General features: G+C 40.8%; 1 protein-coding gene, 1 long non-coding RNA gene and 1 pseudogene across 2 annotated transcripts; 1 reads left to right on the top strand and 2 right to left on the bottom strand.

Annotated features, from left to right (window-relative positions):
- Nucleotides 1–5,886: 5,886 nt before the first annotated feature.
- Nucleotides 5,887–10,535, bottom strand: LOC118707118 (annotated as a pseudogene).
- Nucleotides 10,536–11,408: 873 nt separating this feature from the next.
- Nucleotides 11,409–19,638, top strand: LOC123652652. The gene is made up of 3 exons (XR_006742099.1): nt 11,409–11,569; nt 18,513–18,518; nt 19,401–19,638. It is a non-coding gene; the product is annotated as an uncharacterized LOC123652652 (long non-coding RNA).
- A 176-nt stretch (nt 19,639–19,814) lies between these two features.
- On the bottom strand, nt 19,815–20,569 carry LOC118724385 (ribonuclease 4). The gene has a single exon (XM_036447617.2). The coding sequence runs from the start codon at nt 20,542–20,544 to the stop codon at nt 20,107–20,109; it is 438 nt and encodes a 145-aa protein (XP_036303510.1). The 5' UTR covers nt 20,545–20,569; the 3' UTR covers nt 19,815–20,106.
- Between the last annotated feature and the right edge of the window lie 3,304 nt (nt 20,570–23,873).

Here is a 23,873-nt window from a genome sequence, read left to right as displayed (position 1 = left end):
AAAATCAACAAAGAAACATCAATCCTAAATAACTCATTAGACCAGATAGCATTAATTGACATCTTCAAAGCCACAGAATATACATTCTTCTCAAGTGCACATAGGTCATTTTCAAAGATAGACCATATGTTGGTCATAGGCAAAGTTTCTTCAAATTCAAGAAGATAGAAATCATATCAAGCATCTTCTAAGATCACAGTGCATAAAACTGGAAATCAACTGCATTAAAAACAACCAAAAAAAATCAAACACATGGAGCTAAACAGTATGCTATTAAACAATAACTGGGTTACCAGAGAGATCAAGGAAGAAATAAAAAAACATCATGGCAACAAATGACAATGAAAACACAACAACCCAAAATCTATGAGACACTGCGAAAGCAATCTTGAAGGGAAGTTCATAGCTCTACAAGCCTACTGCAAAAAACAAGGAAAAATGGTAATAAATTACTAACCCTACAACTCAGAGTTAGAAAGAGAGCAACAAGAAAAGCCTAGTGTAAGCAGAAGAAAGGAAATAATAAAGATCAGAGCAAAGATAAGTGACATAGTGAACAAAGAAACAATACAAAAGATCAACAAAACCAAGAGCTATTTTTTTTTTAAAGGATAAACAAGATTGATGAACCTCTGCCAGGCTTACCAAGAAGCAAAGAGAGATGACCCAAATAAACAAAATCAGAAATGAAAGAGGTGAAATAACAACAGAGCCCACAGAAATACAAAGGATTGTTAAAAAATACTATGAACAACTCTATTCCAATAAACTAGACAATCTGGAGGAAATGTATATTTTCCTAGAAAAATACAACCTTCAAAAACTCAATCAGGAAGAATCTGAACATCTCAATAGGCCAATAACTATGGAATAAATTGAAGCAGTCATTAAACAGCTTACAGCAAACAAAAGCCTGGGGCCAGATGGCTTCACAGGAGAGTTTTACTAAACATTCAAGGAAGGCCTAAAACCTATCCTCCTCATACTATTCCAAAAAGTTTAAGAGGAAGGAACACTTCCAAGCTCATTCTATGAAGCCAGCATCACCCTAATACAAAAACCAGATAAAGATAACACAATGAAAGAGAATTATAGGTCAGTATCCCTCATGAACATAGATGCCAAAATCCTCAACAAAATTCTAGTAAATCAGATCCAGCAGTATATTAGAAAGATCATACATGATCAAGTAGCATTTATGCCAGGAATGCAAGGATGGAATATCTGAAAATCAATAAACGTGACACATCACATAAACAAATTGAGGGATAAAAATCACATAGTCATTTATTTCTTCTTCTTGTCTAATCACAATGGCTAATGCTTCAGTACTATGTCAAACAGGAGTGATGAGAGTGGGCATCCCTGTCTTGTTCCTGTTCTTGGGGAAATTGTTTCAGTTTTTGCCCTTTGAGTATGTTAGCTGTGGGATTATCATATATAGCTTTTATACAACTTAATAAAAGGTAAATAAATGATCCAATAAAAAAAAAATGGGCAACAGACCTAAATAGAATCTTTTCAAAAGAAGACAAAAGGAAGGCCAAAAGGCACATGAAAACACGCTCAAAGTCATTAATTATCCAAGAGATACAAATCAAAACAATGCGGTACCATCTCAGATGTGTCAGAATGTCTATTATTAACAAATCAATAAACAACAAGTGCTGGTGATGTGGAAAAAAAAGGAACCTTTGTGCGCTGCTGGTGGGAATGCAGAATGGTGCAGCCAGTGTGGAGAACAGTATGGAGTTTCCTCAAAAAACTGAAAATGGAACTTCCATTCGACCCACTAATCCCATTCCTGGGAATATTTCCTAAGAAACTAGAAACACAAATCAGAAAGGATATATGCACCCTATGTTCATAGCAGCACAATTTACAATAGCTAAGATTTGGAAACAGCCTAGGTAACCGTCAGCAAATGACTGGATCAGACAACTATGGCACATCTACACAGTGGAATACTATGCTGCCATAAAAAAGAAGGAATTCTTACCATTTGCAGCAACCTGGATGGAACTGGAGAGCTTATGCTAAGTGAAATAAGCCAGTCAATGAAAGAAAAATACCAAATGATCTCACTAATTTGTGGATAATAAAGAACATTATAAACTGTTGAACAAAAAGATAGATACAGAGGCAGTAAAGCATCAAACAGACTCAAATTACAGCGGGAAGATTACGGAGGTGTGGGAAAGATAAGAGGTCAACCAAAGGACTTGTATGCATGTATATAAGCATAACCAATGGACGCAAAACACTGGAGGTGAGGACATGTATGGGATTGGGTTGGGGGTGCAATGGCAAGACACACATATAATACCTTAAAAAATGGGGGGAAAGGAAGATGGGAGGTGATAGATCCTCTTTTCCCCCAACTGGTGGGTGGAGTACGATGTAACCTGCTGCCGGGAAATACCTGAGTGACTAACCATGTACCCTATAGAAACTATACATTGAACAACCCATAACACCTGCCAAATATGGTTCCTATATGGACCATACATTAAGCCACCAATTGACGAGTACCAGTTCCAGCATGTAATAATTACAAGAGTTTTACCAAAAGATTGGTGAAGCTTGGGGAGTTCAACAAGGAACAAACGTGATTATCCGATCCCACCCAGAAGTGACGATTGCAAAGAGTCCACAAGAATGCACATAATCTCCTTTGTCTTGGGCTTTAGTAAAACTTCCTGGTTATTGCTGTATAAAATAAATGCACAGAATTGGCTCTGAGTCCCTGTCTCTCCATCAGAGGACAGTGGTCCCATCCAGTCCCAGCTTTATTTCTGTATTTGTGTATGTCTCTTTCATTTTCTCAATCTCCTCTCTTCCCTACTCAGGAACCAGACCACTTTCTAGCTGCGCTGGATGTAAAGAAGAGAAATATTTATACTTTCTAAATAAAATATACAGGCACCTGTTGCTAGAAATTAGGTAACAGAAAGTTAACCACTAAATCTGGGATTTGATTAGTATCCTATATAATAAAAAAACAATATGATAATTAGACCTTCTGGAATGACCAGTGGGTGGGGAGTGGTCCTGTGAGACAGCCAGAGCTATGAGGGCCTACACTTGCACAAATTATATGCATCCGGCCTCTAGTATTTTATAAAGAAAGTGTCTGTTTACCTAAGGTGTCTTCACTTAAAAACAAATCTAGATGAAGACGAATAAGTGATAAGCTTGGAATCTTTCTATAAATTCCCGAAGACCTCATAGTTGCCTGACATCTGTTGATAAAGTAAAAGATTCAAGAGAAAATAATAGAAAGTAATTAGTTAAAACAAAACAAAACAAAACAAAAAACACCTCTTTATATGAAACTAGAGGCCTGATGCACAAAATTCATGCATGGGAGGTGGTACCTTAGCCTAATCTGCACCCTCTCCAATCCAGGACTCCTCGGGGGAGGTCAACTGCTGGTTTGGGCCCCATCCCAGCAGTTGGACACTCCTCTCACAATCCGGGACTGCTGGCTCCTAACCACCTGCCTGCCTGCCAGCTTGATTGCTGCCTAACTGCTCCCTTGCTAGCCTCATGGCCCCCAACTGCCTTCCCCTGTCAGCCTGATGGCTCCCAATTGCCCTCCCCTGCCCACCTGATATCCTTCAACTGCCCTTCCCTGCTGGCCTGATCATCCTTAACCACCTCTGCCTTGGCCCTCACCACTGTGGCTTTGTCCAGAAGGAAGTCAGATGGTAGGAAGATGTCCGGTCTCCTGATCTAATTAGCATATTACCCTTTTATTAGTATAGATTAGATAGAAAACCATGAGAATGCTCTGGGAGCAGTCTAATTAAAGCAACTCAAAATTAACTTCTGCCTGAGACAAGAGGTGAGTACCAGGAGTGAATTTTGGTATTCATACAAGTGTGTGTGTGTGTGTGTGTGTGTGTGTGTGTGTGTGTGTGTGTGTTGGTGTATGTATGAGAGAGAGAGAGAGAGAGAGAGAGAGAGAGAGAGAGAGAGAGAGAGAGAGAGAGAGAGAGAAACAGAGAGGAAAAAGAAAGTTTATGAGAGAGGTAGATAGAAAGTTTAATCTGTTGGTATTTAATTCTAAACACTACTTCTTTTAATTTAACTTTTGTAAAAGTAATATTGGCTTATTTGAGAGTAGTAAGAACAATTTGCCTCTCATGAAAATTTTGCTTAGCAGCCATGAGCCCTGGAATTTTCCAGTTCTCTCTGTAAGATGAATTTATATCCATCCTTCCACTCACAGGAAGGGAAAGTCTACTTTCCTATTGACTGAGAAGGTATTAACTGACAGGGAAAAGGGCATTTGTATTCCATGCCATCCTTTCTGGGGACAGCTGAGTAGAAAAAATGTGGAAAAATCAATAGGCCAAGAATTAATTAAAAGAGTTTGATTTTTACTGATTTCATAGACATTTTTACTTATTAACATACTGGAGGCCTGGTGCACAAAAATTATGCACTTGTGGGGGGAAGGTCCCTTAGCCCAGCCTACACCCTCTCACAATCCGGGAGACCTTGGGGGATGTCCGACAGCCGGCTCCTGTGGGCAGCAGGCCTAAGTTGGCCATCGGACATACTTAGTGCTGCTGCAGAGTGGGGAGAGGCTCCCATCACCACCACTGAGCTCACCACCCATGGGCTTGGCACAGAGCTTCTGGCTGAGCTGCGCAAACCTGTGGAAGTGCACTGACCACTAGGGGGCAGTTCCTGCATTGAGTGTCTGCCCCCTTGTGGTAAGTTTGCATCATAGTGATTGATCATTCCACCATTCAGTTGATTTGCATATTAGCCTTTTATTATATAGGATTGTAACACAGAAAACAAAAAATCCAGGCAGTTCATTTTCTGGGCCCCTGGCAATGAATGTAGTCACCCCTGTTTTGGATTGTGTAGGGTAAGTGCCAGGAATGGAGAGCAGAGCCACCTTGGGGTCACTGGCCTGCTGGTAAAAGGACTCATCAAAGGGAAAGGCAAGCCATGTTCATAGGCAACAACCATGTCTCTGGACCTTGATGTGGCTCTGTACCAGCAGGGAGGCAAGGAAGATCCTGTGTTGTTGTTTTTTTGTTTTGTTTTGTTTTGTTTTTGTCCAATCTCTTCTTAAACTCCCAATACCCCTTCCCTCAAGAATTTTCAGTCCACTTCCTTTCTGTGCCCCTGGTTCTATTATAGTCACCAGTTTATTCTGTACATCAGATTTTATATTCACTTGATTTTTTAGATTCACCTGTTGATAGATATGTATTTGTTGTCACTTTGTTGTTCATAATTTTTTATCTTTACCTTTTTCTTCTTCTTCCTCTTCTTAAAGAATACCCTTCAGCACTTTCTTATCTGTGAAGCTCTTTATCTGACCTTCAATTCTAAATTATAACTTTGGTGGGTAGAGCAATCTTGGTTGTAAGGGTGGTGGGAGTGGGTGAGGTGGAGAGGAATGATCAGCTGGGTCGAAAGAGTGAGAAGACAGAGAAAAGTTTTGAGGACTGGTTTGAGGGCAAAGAGAACTTCCTGAGGAGGATCTGATGAGTGGAAAGTGAGGGGCGAGAGCAGAGGAAAAAGAATGCCTGTACATAGGGGATTTCAGAAGTTTTCCCTGTCTGGTGGCAAAATTATCTAGGTCTCAAAGGATATTGGAATTGAAAGTGCTTTTTTACAGGCCACTGAGAGCCATTATTGAGTTTATTTTGTGGTCAGGCAGAGCTTCTTTGGTTTGATTCCTTCCCCAACTTCCAATAGCCCTTCCCTCCAGTCATGGGGACCTATCAATCCAAATCCCCTTGAAATACCCCCTTATGGTGTCTCCTCACTAATCTCTCCACCCAGAAGACCAAAACACCCTAAGGGTGTATTTCAAGGGGATTTGGATTGATAGGTCCCCATGACTGGAGGGAAGGGCTATTGGAAGTTGGGGAAGGAATAAGGAGCATCCTCCTGTTCACTCAACCAACCTTTAGAGAGAAGGGGCTGAGAAAATGTTCCAAGATCATCACCCTGAGACACCTGTATTATGGAGTAGAAGAGAATTCCTGGCTTTTATAGAATGAGTAGCCAAGTAGATGGGAAACTCTGAGACCCTAATGCCCCTCCAGGTCACAGTGAGCAAGAATAAAGGTGGGGAGGGGGGGCAAGTTGGGTCTGAAGGCCTACCAATGGGAGAGAAGCAACGAGATCCCCACATGTCCTGGTCCAACAGCATTTGAGAGAGGGTCTGGGGCAGGTCAATCAATTCAGAACTGTGCCACTGAGCAGAGCCAGAGAAACTAGGGCTGCATCCGAGGATCATCCATTCTCCTGTTCATATCTACTGGGTTTTGGCACCGGAATGAAAGACCAATCAGGAGTTGAAAACTAGGATTGAAGGCTTTATTAGGAGAAAAAGACCTGCCAGGCTGTCTCGCAAGGGGAGAATAGCAACCAGTGCAGAGGTGAACATACCTTTTGAGAGGAGGAATGGGAAGAAATGGGGGCTTAGAATATTCAGCATGCAATGATTGGTTGTCAGTATTGACAGGTGTTTATGCATTTCACTTAATATGAAAATATACAAATTCCTTCTTGGGATAAAAATTCATCTTTTGCTGGCATTTTGACAGGAAATAAGGAGAGTGAGAGTGGGGGTAAATAAGAATTTTTCTCCCCCTTTCTGTGTTTCTGAGTGAATGATACTTGTTTTTATTTAAACTGAGGGCAGTTAATTGATGAATACTTCCATAAAAGCAACTTTGGCTCTTTGAAAAGTATAAAGGTCTTAAGGAAATATATCATATATGCAATCCAATCTTTCTTTCTGGGAAGTATTGAGAGAAAGACCTTTAGAACCAGAAAACACTGAAAAATTGTTTTAACTGAGTGCAATCTTAGAATCATCTTTCTTCAGACTTTCATTTCTCTGAAAACAATTCTAAGCTCAGAGAAGTCATGTAGTTTGTCCACAGTCACTGCATGACCTGTTGACAGAGACCTTGAGTCCCAGCTGGTGGAGGGAGCTGGATGTCCTGTACCAACACTTACGCGCGCGCGTGTGCGCGAACGAACACACACACACACACACACACACACACACAAACACACACACACACACACACATGCTTGCTGAGAGTGGGATACTCTCTCCTGCTCATATAAAACAACCTTAGCACTGCTGAGGTCTGCCTTTCTGGATCCTCTGTGAGAGAGAAACTGGGAAGGGGGTTGGGAAGTAGAGTAGCTATCGCTCCTGTGCTTTTTGTAGCCCTTTTTGTTATTCACTGAGTAGCACTGATCATTTTGAAGGGATGTTGGGCACCTATATACTAGTATACATTACTGTAGCGATCTCTCCAGTTCCTGGTGCATACATGCTCAATTTTGTGCCAGAAGGTATAGATAAAGATGTGATAGTTCCTGCTTTTGGAGCTTCTCTTCCTCTCATGAGGTCATTGCATCTGTACTCAGTGAGTTCCCAGCTTGTGCTCAGGTGGTGCTGTTTCATGAATTCCCTCCAGGAAAGGTTCTGGCTGTGTACCTGGAGTCCACAAAAGGGTAACAGCAGGAGCAAGAGAGGACCTAGGACCTTCAGAGAGGAAGACATCTCAGTCACCAGGATCACCTGTGGGTCTACATGGAAGAGAGAGGAAAGCATAACTGCAACACGCCTGAGCTGAGTTCCACCTTAAAATTCCATTGTAGATATTTAGGCTCAATTTTACCATTTGGTTCCAGACTAGAAGATGATAAATCTCATTAGATAATAAACTTTACAAGAGTGAGGCTAGAGCCTGAGTGAGACAAGCACAAAATTGTAGAAAATAGATGAAATTTATTTTGAGAATTCCAAATACCTCTTCACCCAAAACAAGGAGCATTCTGGCTAGCTCTGTTTTACAGTCCAGATGGGTTCTCATAAGAGAGTGTGTCTGAAAGAGAATGGGATTTTAAGTTTTATGTCTGTGAAGTAGAAAAGGTTCTCATCCTTAAGGGAATGTAGAAGATGAGTAGACTTGGGAAACATTCCCAAGCAGGAAGGCTTTGGCTCCCTGAAATCCCAGGCTGCAATTAAAACGGACTCTTCAAGTGGGGCTTATCTCCTATTGACTTCCTCATAGTACTTCCCCAATGGCTGCCTGAAACACGGTAGCATTTCTGACTGCCCATTTGTCTTCTCTGAGGCCATTTACCTAATTATCGTCATACTGAATCATCTTGATTTGCCATTAAGAATACTATCATAAAAGAAATGCAGTTTTGAAATAGTGTTTTAAGCAAAGATCAACCAAAGAACACTTATGCTGCGTATAAGCATAACCAATGAACTCGAAACACTGGGGGATGAGGGCATATATGGGAGTGGGAGGCAATGATAAGATATGTATACATCTAATACCTTAATGAAAAAATGAAGGAAAAAAACAAACAAAAAAAACAAAACAAACAGACAAATAAAATAAAATAAACACACACACACACACACACACACACACACACACACACACACAAACAAAAATCCCAGCCAGCGTGGCTCAGTGGTTGACCTATGAACCAGGAGGTCTTGGTTCAATACCCAGTCAGGGCACATACTCAGCTTATGGACTTGATCCCCAGAGTGGGGTGTGTAGGAGATAGCTAATCGGTGATTCTCTCTCATTATTGATGTTTCTATCTCTCCCTGTCCCTTCCTCTCTGAAATCAATAAAAATATTTAAAAGAAAAACAAAGCAACCAAATACCAAGATTAAAACTGACCTCACAGGAACTGCTTTGGTCAAAATCAGGGCCTAGAGATGTTTGAAAAAGTCTTTCCTTTAAACCAGCTCCCTGTCCTCAGTTACCACAAGAAGTTAACCTGGCCCTATAAAAACTCTAAGTTTCAATATCTCAGAATTGGTGTCTTCAAATGGGCCTAATAGTAGCTCCTTTACAGACCTGAAAGAGACTAATGGGATTTGCATGAGAGCACTTTTGGGGGTCTTGAGTGCTCTATCAGGCACAGAACAAGAGATAGGCAGGTTCTCATTTGTGACGCCCTATCCCTAGCTCAAATGGCCTAAAGAGGATGAGAAGACCAAGATTTAAGCAGGTTCAATGTGTTATGCTTGAAAATGTTGGGGAGGATGGGAGGTGTGAATTAGTAAGTTTATTTATTTATTTTTTTAAATATATTTTATTGATTTTTCACAGAGAGGAAGGGAGAGAGATAGAGAGCCAGAAACGTCGATGAGAGAGAAACATTGACCAGCTGCCTCTTGCACACCCCCTACTGGGGATGTGCCCGCAACCAAGGTACATGCCCTTGACCGGAATCGAACCTGGGACCTTTCAGTCCGCAGACCGAAGCTCTACCACTGAGCCAAACCGGCTTCGGCTGAGTTAGTAAGTTTAATGCTGAGTTAAATTTGGGCCTTTGCTTCTCACAAGTTGGATCACTGCATGCTCAACTCTATCACCAAGAAGGTCAAGCAAGCCCCTCCCAGTGTTCCTGGGCCTTTTCCCCAGCCATGCTCAGTACCAACCCTTCTAACTCTAACTTGCCCTATTCAGATTTTATACTTACGTTCACAGGTCCATAGGGATTAGTGTGTGAATCTACAGAACAAAGTCAGTGTTGTTTTTCTTTTCTTAGAGATAAGAAAGCAATGAGAAAGGAATAGATGTGGGAGGGGGAGTGTTCCAACTGATTGGCAGTGGTGGTGGGGGAAGAGGGGACAGCCTTACTCTGTGCACCTGTTTATCTCCTCATCTAGAACACTGGGGGTCACTCTGAGAAGAGCCTAGAGCAAAGGAGTCATACATCAAAGGCAGCCTTCTGGGTACAAAGGAATGACAAGGCCCTGGGGGAAAGAGCAAAAGAACAAAATTCAGCCAAGTAAGTTTGAAGATCTAATTGGCTTTATTAAGCAATTCAGAAATTGGGTTGCATGCCATCTAGCACTAGAAAGCCACTTTGGTGAGTTGTACAAAATGGAAGATTTTCATAGGCATAAAGAGGGTGAGATTACCAAGTTAAATACTGGATTATTTTTGCTGAAACCAGTTTGGCTCAGTGGTAGAGCATTGGTCTGTGGACTGAAAGGTCCCAGGTCTGATTCCAGTCAGGGGCATGTACATTGGTTGTGGGCACATCCCCAGTGGGGGGTGTGCATGAGGCAGCTGGTCGATGGTTCTCTCTCATCGACGTCTCTAGCTCTCTACTCCTCTCTCTTCCTCTCTGTAAAAAATCAATAAAATATATTTTTTAAAAATACTGGATTATTTTTAACAAGGCACCTTTATTCAGGGGAAGGCAGCGAGTCTTATCAGGCAGATTACCTTACCAGTAATTGATTGGTTTACAATTCCATCTCTGGAAGAGGCTGAAAATGAAATTTGGTTATTTATTAAGTTTTTGTTAGGTGTCATGGCATAACAAAAATGACTCACAATTTTATTCATGATTTTTCAAGCTTATGATTTTTTGACATTACAATGGTATGAAAGCAATATGCATTCAGTAGAAATTGGCTGGGTTAAGCTATGCTGTTCAGTAGTGTTGAGAAGAATGGAGGTGAAAACAGTCCAAAATGGAGTCACTTTTGATAACCATGTGAGTTAACAGATGCATTAATTAGCTTGATTATCATGATTCTTTCACAATGCATATGTATACTGAATCAGATTGCACACTTTAAATATAAACAATGTATATCTGCTACAATTTAAGTATTTTCAGTTTAGTCCTTACACACACACAAACACACACACACACACACACATACACATGTGTGAGCACACACTCTTAGATACATACTTTCCTTCTTTAGCTGCTGGTGCCTCCATACATTTCTGTTCCCCAATTTGTTTCAAAATATTCAAAGGGAAGAGGGAGGGATGTGAGAATTGTCTTTAGTAAATGACACAAATGTTTCTGTGTCCTGGTTATTGATCCTATAGACTTTTTGTCATAGACCAGTTTATGAGGGTATTAAGGTGTTGGTGCATGTTTATAAACTATAGAAAATAATTAAGAGGGTAGAAAAAGAAAATATCTCACACAAGAACCATAGCACCATCTTCAAGATATCTGTAGTTTGAGTTTTTGTTTAAAATATATTTTAATTGGCCGAAACCGGTTTGGCTCAGCGGTAGAGCGACTGTCTGCAGACTGTAAGGTCCCAGGTTTGATTCCGGTCAAGGGCATGTACATTGGTTGTGAGCACATCCCCGGTAGGGGGTGTGCAAGAGGCAGATGGTCAATGTTTTTCTCTCATTGACGTTTCTAGCTCTCTATCTCTCTCCCTTCCTCTCTGTAAGAAAAATCAATAAGATATATTAATATATATTATATATATATATATATTTTTTTTTTAAATTGATTTCAGAGAGGAAGAGCCATAGAAACATCAATGATGAGAGAATCACTGATTGGTTGCCTCCTGCATGCCTGATATGGGGGACTGGCCCACAACTGGGCATGTGCCCTGACCAGGAATTGAACTGTTGATCTCCTGGTTCATAGGTTGATTCTCAACCACTGAGCCATGCTGGCTGGGCTTGAGTTCTTTATTAAAAGGAAAACATGAAAAATCTTTCCAGTTAGGAAGAGTGAATGAGTCTTAATGATCTAGTGCATTCTTAATACTTGCTACAGCGATTCAAAAGTTTGGGAAGAGAAAAAGAAAATTCTTTACATCATAATCTTATTAGACCCAAACATAACAAAGCTGCCTTAGTATACAGACAGAGCTCTTATTTTGCTAGTCCATATTTCCAAATTTGTAATGCTTCCCCAATATTGATTGCTAGGAATACCAAAAAGCAGATACTTTCAAAACACTCCTTGTGATGAAGTAGAAAAAGTCCTGGATTAGTAGCCAATTGAAGTGGATTTTTTGCTTTAGTTTTTCCACTAACTTCATGTTCTTCAGCAAATCCTTTAACTTTGGGCTCTTATATGTAGCAACATTAGCATCACAGGAGTGCATGGTACTAAATTAAGAAAGAAAATATCTCAGCCAATATTTTAAATAGCCCAATGGGAAACAGCAAGACCTAGGCAATGTATAAAGAAACAGGTGACCTCATAGGATGAAGCCAATTATGAACCGAAAGAGGGAATAAATAAATAGTCTATGTTCCCTTCCCCACTTGTGTGCCATACAATGACACCCGCTGTCAATAGTGTTATTAAAAGTCTCATTTTTGCCATGTTGCTGTTTCCCAGACCATCATTTGAAATTTAGACAGATGAGCCATTTCTCAAAATTTGGGGGCACGTCTGGATTTCCGTGCCCAGACTAGGGAGGGACACTGGTTGAAGGGTAGGCACGTCTCATCCAATTTTGGGTGGCCCTTTGCCTGGGCCCTGTCTCTTTGCAGGTTCCATAGGTTAGTCCAAGACTGTTTTTCTTTGGAAGGTGATGAAAATGATACAAAGAGGGTACATGCCCAGTAACCAGGCAAGTCTCATGCAGGCCAAGGTGGAAATACCATGTTGGTGGTTGGGTATCCTCAGAGGTCGGATATATGTGACTGTGAAAGGTCTGACATATAAAGCAAGTGTGGAGTTCTGATCTGCGGTTCTGTTCTCCCATAAGGGAAATGGTCAGAGGGACAAAACGGCTCTCGGGGATTGTGAGACATCTCCAATATGGGGGACTGAGCAGAAACAGAGTCACAGGGACTTTCTGAGGATGGGAAACAAAAATTCTAGACCTACACAGAATTCTTCCCCAAATAGTCTATTTGGGACAATACTGAAGTTCAGGGGAGGGACAGTCCCCAAACCAGAAACAGGAGATATTGTTCTGCTTAGGTGGTTTGTTAAAGCAGGGCACTCTGTGGTGCAGGTTTTGGTGCATTGTGCACATCTGTATAAGAGCGTTTCTGTTGATGTTTGTGTTTCTTTGTTGTTTGGTTTAATTTCTTTAAAGATGGGGCATGTCCTGCTTTGGGGAAGCCCAGTTATGTGTATTGAGGCTGAATTTGGGACAGAGATTGTCAGAATGTACTCTTCCTGCTCTCCCTCTCAGGACATCATTCACCAGAAACTCTTAGCTAGTGAGATTTCTGTCTGTGTGTCTAATGTAATTTTGGCTTTCTCTCTTTTGGGGGCCTTAATTTGCTATTCCCTGGTTTATGAATATAGGGACAGAATTACATGGGGAAGTAGGGATTATGGGCATGGGAAGTAAGCAATGCAGTCTGGGTTGGGACTCCATTGTTTGGGCAACAGGGTTAATGTTTCCATGATAATGGGAAGTTCTTGAATAAGAATGTACCACATTCCAAGGAGGGAGGGGACCTTTGACTCCTAGCCAGGTGCTATGTCCTGGGTAGGCAATCATGCCTAACAGATTAATATTTCCATAACTAGTCCCCAATGCTCTTTTTTTGTCCATAGCGCTGGGAGGAACAGCTGTGTAGAAAAACCCTCCAGGAAGGTGCAGAAATAGCAGTGAAGGCAGTCAGGGGAGGGGGAACTCCTATTTGTTACGAAGCAAGTCCCCAAGAGATGGACCACCGGAGCCAATTTGATTAAGCATGCTAGAATTTATTACAGATTCGAATCTGGACTCAAACCATGGCTGACACAGCAGCTGGTAAACACCCAGGTAAGAGCCCTGATGGAGGGGCAGTCCCTCCAGAGCGCTCACACAAAAACACAGACAAACACACACCTACCGCGGCCAGTCAGGCTCTCCGGAATGGGGGTCCCTCATGGTCCTGGCTGGGGATTCCAGTCATGATCCCCAAGGACCACCAGGGAGCCGAGTCCGATGCAATAAACAAAAGAGCCTTCACCATGCTAGCATGTGCTCCTCCTACCCACGCCGGCAGCATGGCGGAAGAGAGCGAATTTCGCCCAGTCCAGGAGTTTTATTCAGGTCGGTGATATCACTGCCTCGGCTAACCCTGATTGGACTCTCAGGACTAAATTCTAAAGACTGGGGACAGCCAGCAGGGTAGGTTCCCAGTCACACCCTGCTTGACATTGGAATGTGGCCCTATCTTGCCCATAATACAAAAGCAGAACTAAAGGTTATCTACTGAGTCAGTGGGAGTCAATCTCCTGCAACTACCCTATTGTTCAAGCAAGTAATCGAAGGTCGAAGTCAGATAGCAAGGTTAAAATTCAAACAGCAGTTTTTACCCAAGTATGAGTGCTACCATATTTCACTATTTTTGTAAAGGAAAATAACATAAAATAGTACTTTTACATTAAAGCCACTGAAGGCCAGTGAGTTATCCCTGTTACAAAATCTGACAAGAAAATGGCTTGGATAAAAACAATTAGCTTTAAAATCACAACATGACAAAAACATAAATAGATGTAATTAAAAGAAAGGATTTATGATACAGCTTTTTCAGATAATTTTTGGTGATTTAAAACTTTGGACTTTGCTGGGTTAAATAGTAAAAAAATTAAATATCTAGATATTTTGGAGTAACAGGATACTGAAAATTAATTTGAATTTGCCTCTTATAGAGAATTTAGAGGATATATTTGTATTCATTAATAAATATGCCTTGTGTTTTATTTGAAATATATCTTTAAAAATGTGAAAATTTAAGAGAGGTAAAGTTTTATTAATCTATTGGTATTTAGTTCTAAACACTGCTCCTCAAAGTTTAACATTTGTAAAAGTAATATTGAGTTATTTGACCCCAAATATAATTTGCTCCTCCTGAAAATTCTGCTTAGCAGCCATGTGCCCTGGAATTTCCCAGCTCTGGGAAAAGATGAATTTAACATCCTTAAACTCACAAAAAAGGAAAGTCTACCTCCCTATTGACTGAGAACAAAGTAACTGACAGGGGAAAAGGCATTTGTATTCCATGCCATCCTCTCTGAGGCAGCTGAGTAGAGAAAATGGGGGGAAATCCAAATGCCAAGAATTGATGAGAAGACTTTGATTCTTATTGATTTCAGAGACATTCTTATTTATTATCATATTGTTAAACAGAAAACAAAGATCCAGGCAGCTCATTTTCTGGGCCCCTGGCAATGAATGTGGCCACCTCTGTTCTAGGTTGTGTGGGGAAATGCCAGGAATAGAGAGCAGAGACGCCTGCTGGTTATGAATGGTAGAAGGACTCATCAAAGTGGACAGGCAAGCCATGTTCACAGGCAATAACTATGTCTCTGAACCCTGGTGTGGCTCTGTATCGGCAGGGAGGCTTGGGGGACGCTCCTCTGTGCTTGCAAGTAGTGACCTGGAAAGGAGACTTGCTTATTCTGAAGATTGCCCATCAGACTTTTCATTCTTGTCTTCACAGACAGCCTTGATGTTGTTACTGGTGCCATGAATAAAGGCGTTGGTGTATTTGCAGGGTGAAGTCAAGCCTCATCTCCTCATCATGGTATTACAGTGTCTGTTATCATGACCACGTGGATTGGCATCATAGTGCTGGTCCAGGAAGTGTCTGTACCTCTCATCCTGAGCCTGGGCCAGTGGGATCAGACAGGGCCCCAGCATGAAGACCAACACAGGAGGAATAGAACATGAATGTACACAAGACACCGATAACTCTAATAAAAGTGACAGCTAGAAAAAAGAGATTTAGAAAATAGAACAAGGATGTGAAAAGAAAAGAAAAAAGAAAGAAAGGAAGTCTATGGGGAGGAAACACAACAAATAAATTTTAAAAAAGGACAAACAAAAAACACCAAAAAAAAAAAAAAAAAAAAAAAAGGAGAGAGAAGAATCTATAGATGCAGAGCCTAAATAGAAAATATAAGGTTGAGGAATTGGATGAATATGGAAGGATCATGGTTTGGAATAGAGGCAGGAGAAAAATAAATATTAAAAAAAAGTTTTTTGACAGAGAGTAGAGGAGAGAGCAGATAGAAATTTAGGAAGTACAAAATGTTTTATAAAATTAAGACAAGAAAATAGCAAAACAAGAAAAAGAAAAAAGATAAAAATTGAGTAGGAGGAGAAAGAAAAGAGAAGGATAAATGGAATAGGAGCAGGAAAGAAAAAATTAGATATATGAATAAAACAACAAAGACACATCAATAAAGCAGATAAAGAAGATCCATTTTTAGAAAGGATAAAAAAGAAAGGAAAGAAAAAAACAGATACAGAGATAGGAGAAGAGAAATGGGGGGAAAGAAAGAGAAGTGAGAAAGAAAAATGTGCAAAAAAAAATAAAATAAGGTACAATGTAAAGCCTGAAGCAAAGGGGTCATACATCAAAAGCAGTCTTCTGTATACAAAGAAATGACAAGGCCCTGGGGGCAGGAGCTAAAGAACAAAATTCAGCCAAGTAAGTTTGAAGATCTAATTGGCTTCATTAAGCAATTCAGGAGTTGGGCAGCATGGATCTGGCAACTAGAAAGGTGCTTTGGTGAGTTGTACAAAATGGAGGGTTTTCACAGGCAGAAAGAGGGTGGGACTATGTAGTTAAAAGACTGGGTTATTTTGAGATAGCGGGAGAGAATCCAAGATGGCTGCCCAGGTAAACACCTAGCTGCAGCCGCACACAACAATTTCAATAAAATACAACTAAAATATAAAATGGGCATTACCCAAAATGACAGGAAAGTTGATTGACTGGAAATTCTACAACGAGAAGCAAGGAGAAAACCATAAGGAAGCGTGGAGGACCTGTAAAAGCCTGAGGTACGGAGACACGAGGCGCGGGCGGAGAGGAGGGAGGCCGAGTACCTGGCTGGCGTTCCCTCGCAGGAAGGAGATAAAAACTCCGACTGTGCTGAACCTCAGACCCGACAGCACTGAACCCCAGTTCTAGGCCAGACTCGCGGACCCAGGCTCATCCATAGGGATCTGGGCTGTAAGGCGGAGCCCCAGGGGAGCGGCAAAAGGAGGTCCTGGCGGTGCGCACATTGCATGCAGAGAAGGGCTGTGCCGCGGGATTGCCCTGGCGGGAAGGGGACAGGGGCTCCAGACTGCTCTGAACACCACCTCCAATCCCACTTCCAACTGAACTGAACCCCAGTTCCGGGCTCATTGGGGGAGAGCCTAGACTGTTTGGTAGCAGGCGAAAATTGAGAGCACCTTTCTCTCAGAGGCGCTCGCAACAAGTACTGAAGGTCCCTGAGACTCAGGAGCCGCATAAGGCAGGGCTGATGGAAGCCAAAGCTGTAGGCTCCACCCTGAAACCCCGGCCCATCCGGAAAGCTGTGAAAATGCCGAAATAAAATAGATCACAAATGAAAGAAATGGAGGACAAAAAGCGACTGGATATAGAGTTCAAATCTACGCTTATAAGGTTTTTCAAGAATTTCCTAGAAAAGATCGATAAGACCTATGAGGATATGAAAAGAGATCAACTAGAATTAATAAGGAATGAACAAGAAATGATGAAGGATCAACAAGAAATAAAGAATACATTGTCTGGAAAAAAAAATATTATACAGAGTCCTAAAAACAGAATGGAAGATCACAAGAATCAAGTCAAAGAAGATTTGGAACACAAAGAGTCAGAGGACACTCCTCCACAGAAGCAAGAAGACAAGAGAATCCAGAAAGTTCAAGATAGTGTAAGAAACCTCTGGGACAACTTCAAGCGAACCAACATCAGAATTATGGCGGTCCCAGAAGATGAGACAGAGCAAGATATGGAAAACATACTCAAAGAAATAGTGACAGAAAATTTCCCCCACCTGGTGAAAGAATTAGACTTACAAGTCCAGGAAGCGCACAGAACTCCAAACAAAAGGAATCCAAAGAGGACCACACCAAGACAAATCATAATTAAAATTCCAAGAGCAAAAGATAAAGAGAGAATATTAAAAGCAGCAAGAGAAAAGCAGGTAGTTACCTATAAAGGATCACCCATACGATTGTCAGCTGATTTCTCAACAGAAACCATGCAGGCCAGACGGGAATGGCAAGAAATATTCAAGGTGATGAATAACAAGAACCTACAGCCAAAAATACTCTACCCTGCAAAGCTATCACTCAGAATCAAAGGCCAGATAAAAAGTTTCACAAATAAAAAAAGGCTAAAGGAGTTCATCACCACCAAATCAGAATTATATGAAGTGCTGAAGGGGGTTCTTTAGGAAGAGGAAGAAGATAAAGATAAAAATTATGAACAACAAATACGTAACTATCAACAAGCGAATCCAATAACCAAGGAAATTTTTTTAAAAATCTGATTAACAATATTAACTGGTGAATATAATAGAATCAGAGGTATGGAATGGGAGCGAACTGACGATTCTTGGGGAAAAGGGGAGAGGGGGATTTGGGAAGAGACTGAACATAAACTGTGCACCTATGGATGAGGACAATGGGGAGTGGGGAAAGGGCAGAGGGTGGGGTGGGAACATGGTGGAGGAGAGCAATGGAGGGGGGGGGGAATAAACATTTTTAATAATATGAACAATAAAAAAAAAAGACTGGATTATTTTAAGCAAGGACACCTTCACTCAGGGGAAGGCAGAGGGTCTGATCAGCCATATTACCTCACCAATGCTGATCAAGTAATTCTAAATTGATTGGTTTAAAATTTCACCCATGGAAGAAGCTGAAATTTGGTTAGTTTGGTGACATGGATTAGCAAAAATTATCCACAATTTTATTTATGAACTAGAGGCCTAGGTCACCAAATCTGTGCACTGGTATGTTTGTTATCACCTGCTGGCTGCCGATTACCGACCAGGTACTCCATTCCTTGGCCCAGCAGCCTGCTTCTGCAGGCCATGGCCTCCTTCCCTTGCTCCAGCTGGCTCTATCCCCTGGTCAAACTCCCGGTCCAGGAGACAAATTGCATACTATTCTTTTATTATATAGGATTTTCATGCCTAGGATATTTTAACTTTACAATGGTGTGAAAGCTACATGTAGTCAGAAGAAATTGGTGGCTAAGCTATGATGTTCAGTAGTGTTAAAAAGAATGGAGTAGAAAACAATCCAAAATAGGGTCACTTTTGGTAATCATGTGAAATAACAGATAGGTGAATTACCTTGATTGTAGTGATTCTTCCACAATGCATATGTACTAGTATACTGAATGAGGTTGCACACCTTAAACATAAACAATGTATATTTGCTTTAATTCAAATATTTTCAGTTTAGTCTTTTCATGTGCACACACACACACACACACACACACACTCACTCACATACATACATACTTCCATTTTTAGCTGCTAGTGTCTTCATACATCTCTGTTCTCCAATTTGTTTCAAAATAATCAAAGGGAAAAGGGAAGGGTGTAATAATTGTCTTTAGTAAATGACACAAATATTTCTGGGTCATGGTCATTGATCCAATAGGTTTTAATTATGGGTCCGTTTATGAAGGTATGAAGCTGTTCGCTCATGTTTATAAACTAGAAAAGAATTAAAAGAAGATAAAAGAAAAGAAATTCCACACAAGAACCATAGCACCATCTTTTCAGATATCTGCAGTTCTTTATTACAAAGAAAATGTGAAAAATCTTTCCAGTCAGGAAGAGAGAATGAGTCCTAATGATCTAGTACATTGTTAATATTCTGACTTACTACTATGATTCAAAAGTGTGTGAAGAGAAAAAGAAAGTTCCTGTATGATTTTTTAATCTTATTAGAGACAAACATAACAAGGTTGACAAATTATACAGACAGGGCTCTCATTTTTCCAGTTCATATTTCTAAATGTTTAATGCTTCCCCCAACAGCTGACTTTTGAGAATATCAAAAAGCAGTTACTTTTAAAGCACTCCCTGTCATGAAGTAGGAAAAGCCTTGGATTAGTAGCCAGTTGAAATGGATTTTTTAATGGATTTTTTTATATCACCTTTTCCACATCTTCATGTTCTTCGGTAAATCTTTTTAACTTTGAGTTCCTTTTGTAGCAACATGAACATCACAGAGGTGCGGTGGTATTAAAATTAGATAACGGAGATGGAAATACTTTAAAATATGTGAAATGTTATATCATACATATAATAACAAAATTCCAGAGGATAGGATTTGAGAGAGCTAAGCTGAGCAGTATTTTAAAAGGAAGCAGATTTTATAGAAAATTTTATTCAAGAAAGCCCCATTGCATTATACATTTATGTCTCCATTTCTCTTTGATGCATTTAACAGAATGGATTATATAGAGAAAAAGAAGTAGACATAGCTCAAATGCATTACTCATTGCTGTTCAAGGAGTAAGTAAAAGGTCAACCACAGGGCCATAACTGTTTCAGGATAGCATCTATCCATCAAAGTACACAGGCATCAGGGTTTTATCATCACAGGCGATGACAACACGCCTAGAGCTGCCCCTGCCCTGATATCTGCAGTTTCGCCGGGAACGTGATGTAAGCTTGCAGTCTGTGACTCTCACTACATCTGCATGGCAATTCATCTTGCCATTCTTGCACTGGATATTGGGGCTCTTGCAGATGTTATTAATGTCCCAGATGTCTTCATGGATGAAGGTGTTGAATTGCTTGCACCTGGGCCTAGTCATCCCCCGTATTTGCATCATCCTGTTGCAGTAAAAACTGGTGCCACCTCTATGTTTAGTGTCCACATGTTGCCGCAGGAATAGTTGGTACATGGATTGGCCATATGAGGGCTGCACCAGCCCCAGCCCCAGCAGGGTCACCAACAAGAGCAGAAGCAATGAAAGGGTCTTCTGGAGAGCCATCACTGCCTGGGGAGAAAGGAAGATAACAAGTGGGCACCAGAGAGAGGTGTTGAGAATGGCAAGTTGATATTTCCTCAACTCTATAGTCTACTCTTTCCTCCCCATTTCGCTGCTCACAACTTTTCCAAAGAGTAAAAAGTTTGCAAATGTGATCTTCTCTGAAAGCAAGAGCTTTTCTCTCAAAGAGAGATGGTGCTGTAGCCAGTACAATGACTCAGGGCAGGGACTGAAAAGGTGGAAGCCCAGGTGTATATGTCCCTTATGGCCAGGGTGTGAAAAGGCAGATCTAAATGATACTGGAGTTGTCTGTCTCTTGAGGAAATTCTTTAGTCATGTGATTTTTGGAGAGTGTTCAGTTCCCTGTAGACGCTGATTCCCGAAGGTTTGGATAAACAGGACATGCTAATGAGAGTTTGTGAACTGATTTTAATTCCTGAAATCTGGAAACTGAGGAAGCTGTAGGAAAACGGGATAGAGTAACCTTTAGGGTTAGCCTTTCCTCTCATGTGTCTATTCTTTTTTTTAATTAAAAACAAATTATAGTTGATATACTGTACTATGGGTATACTATGTACTTATTTATATAGCTTAAGAAGTAGTCACCACATAAATCTAGCACCCATCTGACACCATACATCATTATTACAATATTATTTAATGTATTTCCTATGCTGACTTGCATCCCCATGGCTATTTTTAAAACTGGCCATTTGTACTTTTTTTTTTAATTGATTTTATACAGAGAGGAAGGGAGAGAGATAGTTAGAAACATCTTGCACACCCCCTACTGGGGATATGCCCGCAACCAAGGTACATGCCCTTGACCCGAATCGAACCCGGGACCCTTCAGTCCCAAAGCCGACGCTCTATCCATTGAGCCAAACCAGTCCCGGCTGTACTTTTTAATTCCTTCACCTTTTCACCTAGTTGACATTCTTTTAATGGTATTAAAATCAAGATTTTTTTGAAATCTTGCTAATCCTATTTTTTTAAAAATAACAACAAAACAACAACAACAATAAAAACAGAGTATCCAGCAAAAATGCTCTAAAGATAGTAAATATTGGTTGAATGAACTAAGAGACAAAACAAGGGAACTAGTGAATGAATGAAACAAAATGGCTTTGGAATTGACTGACAAAAGAAAATTTAAAAATAAATCTCAATATCACAATTGCCACAAAAGAGGACTCGACTGTCTTTTTTCCTTGCTGATATGCACAACCAAAAACTAGACCCTGGTGATATACTCCATCATCAAACATGTATCCTTGATGCCTTGTCTGTCTTGTCAGTAGCAGTTGCTAGCTTTCTGTTGTCTCTACTTGCAGAATCCTTTTGTTGGCACTTTTGGCAGTGGAAAATAAACATATGTCGAATAGAGTTTAAAACAACACAAATGGGAGAAGCCAAGATGCTGGCATAGGTAAACATCTAAACCGCTGCCTCTCACAACAATTTCAAAACTACAACTAAAAGACAAAATGGACATCATCCAGAACCACAGGAAGGCTGGCTGAGTGGAAATTCTACAACTAGAAGGAAAGAGAGAAGCACACTGAGACTCACAGGAGCTTCAGGAGACAGAGTTACTAAGACATGTGTATGTGGAGAGGACTGGCAACTGAGTGTGCGGCTGGCTTTCTCAAGTGGGAGGGAGACAAAAGCTCCCAACTATTCCGACCTCCAATTCAAGTAAGACTCTGGGGACCCAGATTTATATGGGGTGAAACTGTACTGTCAGGAATGAAAAAGGCACACTGAGACTCAGAGGAACTGCAGAAGGCAGAGGTACTGAGGGGCACACGTGAAGAGGGAGTGCAATTGAGTACACAGCTGGCTTTCTCAAGCAAGAGGGAGACAAAAGCTCCCAACTGCACTGAACTCCAGTTCTGGGTGAGAGTCTGGGGACCCAGACTCATTTGGGGAGAAACTGGACTGTCTGGCAGTGGGTGGAACTCAAGAGTAGCTTTCTCTCAGAGGACACTGAGACACAGGGGCTTATTAGGGCAGGGCTGAAGGGAACCCAATGCAGTCTTCTCTGCCCTGAGACTCTGCCCCATCCAAGCTGAGCACAGAGGCTTTTGCAATTTCTTTCCCATAAGGGTGTCTCCAGCACAGAAATTCTCCCAGTGTAGATACAGCTGATCTCACAGCCAGTTGACCTGGAGGTCAATTTCTCCCAGTGATATCATCATAAAAAAACTTAACTACAACAAGACTGTGCACACAGCCCACAAAGGGGTGCACCAAGAGTGTGTACCTCATTTAACTGGGGAGGCTGAGCCACTGGGTCCTACAGAACACCTACCACACAAAGCCACTCTATCAACTCAGGGAAGCAGCCAAAATGTGGAGACAAAGAAACAAATCACAAATTAAAGAAATGGAGAAAAGCAAATGACTGAATATAGAGTTCAAAACCTCAGTTTTTAAAGTTTTTCAATAATTTTCTAGAAAAGGATGATAAATTTAGTAAGACCCTCAATGATATGAAAAAGGACCAACTAAAAATTAAGCATACACTGACTGAAATAAAAAAATATTATACAAAGATCTAATAACAGAGTAGAGGAACACAAAAATCATGTCAAAGATTTGAAATACAAAAAGAAACAAAGGACACTCAGCCAGAAAAGCAAAAAGCAAAAATAATTTAAAAATATGAAGATAGAGTAAGAAGCCTCTGGGACAACTTCAAGCGTACCAACATCAGAATTATGGGGGGTGCCAGAAGAAGAGAGAGAGCAAGATACTAAAAACCTATTTGAAGAAATAATGACTGAAAACTTCCCCCACCTGGTGAAAGAAATAGACTTACAAGTCCAAGAAGCACAGAGAACGTCAAACAAAAGGAATTCAAAGAGGACCACACCAGGACACATTATAATTAAAATGCCAAGGGCAAAATACAAAGAGAGAATCTTGAAAGCTGGAATAGAAAAACAGTTAGTTACCTACAAGGGAGTACCCATATGACTGTCAGCTGATTTCTCAACAGTAACCATGCCGGCCAGATGGGAGTGGCAAGAAATATAAAAGTGATGAATAACAAGAATCTACAACCAAGAGTACTCTACCCAGCAAAGCTATCATTCAGAATTGAAGGGCAGATAAAGAGCTTCACAGATAAGAAAAAGCTAAAGAAGTTTATCACTACCACACCAGTATTATACGAAATGCTGAAAGGTATTTTTTTAAAATATATTTTATTGATTTTCTTACAGAGATGAAGGGAGAGAGATAGAGAGCTAGAAACATCGATGAGAGAGAAACATCGACCAGCTGCCTCTTGCACACCCCCCACTGGGGATGTGCCCGCAACCAAG

Source organism: Pipistrellus kuhlii, unplaced genomic scaffold (genome assembly GCF_014108245.1).
Source record: "Pipistrellus kuhlii isolate mPipKuh1 unplaced genomic scaffold, mPipKuh1.p scaffold_m20_p_1, whole genome shotgun sequence".
NCBI lineage: Eukaryota > Metazoa > Chordata > Mammalia > Chiroptera > Vespertilionidae > Pipistrellus > Pipistrellus kuhlii.
Note: the sequence above shows the minus strand (reverse complement) of the source record. Positions and strands in the feature narration are given on the sequence as shown.